At 33.8% G+C, this 1,055-nt stretch overlaps 1 protein-coding gene across 1 annotated transcript in view; it reads right to left on the reverse strand.

Moving 5' to 3' along the window:
• Nucleotides 1–1,055, reverse strand: part of LOC106523009 (troponin C, skeletal muscle) — a gene marked incomplete at its 5' end in the record, with an annotated part of 4,717 nt that overhangs the window by 2,721 nt on the left and 941 nt on the right. Inside the window, 1 exon segment of the mRNA XM_014016289.1 lies at nucleotides 138–274. Coding sequence (XP_013871743.1) covers nucleotides 138–274 — 137 coding nt within the window.

Genomic DNA, 1,055 nt, shown 5'->3' on the forward strand with positions numbered 1-1,055 from the left:
ATGTTTATTGATTCATTTCATTAAAACAACTTAAAGTGAATATAATTAAAATACAACTCATAAATAAATGACAGGCAGCAGAAGAAGACAAAATCTTATATTATTAATCTGAACACTAAAGTATGACTCAATCTTACCATCAAAATCTATTTTTCCATCTTTGTTTGTGTCAGATTCTCCAAACATCTCATCAATGTCTTCCTCTGTGACCTGCTCTCCGGTCATATGGAGGATGTCTCCAAACTCCTCCCGGTCAATAAAACCATCTCCGTTCCTGTAGATAAAAAAAAAAACAACACTTCATATTTTAATTTTTGACTTTGTTTTGCTTCACTTCAAAAACACGTTTGAATTAAAAAGAAAAGGCGACAATTTGAAAAGTTTAAGGCAATTTTTTTGATCAAAACCTAAAATGACTGTAGGAATTTATCGCAGCCCTGATGTTATGTTTGAATAACAATAAAGAGAACTTTGATTCTGATTCTGAAATATATAGTTTTACTACAAACAATGAGTGACTAAAGAATAAAACAGACGTGAAATGATTTTTCCTGGAAGTAAAAACTTTCCAGCATCACATGCAAATGTTGAGCCCGTTCTTAGTTAAACGTAATTATGGTAAACCTTTGTGTTTATTTGTAACAATGAAACGTTTATTAGTATTTAATATGGTTAATTTTTGTGCTAACGGCGTACTTGTCAAAAATACGGAAGCATTCTGAAAGCTCCTCTTCGCTCTTTCCAGCCTGGTCCTCTTTCAGCTGTTGGACCATCATGACCAGGAACTCCTCGAAGTCGATGGTGCCGCTGCCTGAGGACAGAGGGAGTCAGAGTTTTACCTCCGCASAAATACATTTCTCATTTTTTTCTTTTTACCATTTTATATTTTAAGGCAGCTGTGTTGAAAACAGTTACGTGTGGGGAAAAATTAAAAACGGTTTTAGCCGAGGACTAACCTCAGTGTTGTATAAAGTACCTCAAAGTGATACTTGAGTAAAAGTAAAAGTAACTCATCATAAAATAATGTACAATTTGTGTTTAGGGAAAATGGGCTT

This window comes from Austrofundulus limnaeus, unplaced genomic scaffold (assembly GCF_001266775.1).
Source record: "Austrofundulus limnaeus strain Quisiro unplaced genomic scaffold, Austrofundulus_limnaeus-1.0 Scaffold142, whole genome shotgun sequence".
Classification (NCBI taxonomy): Eukaryota; Metazoa; Chordata; class Actinopteri; order Cyprinodontiformes; family Rivulidae; genus Austrofundulus; species Austrofundulus limnaeus.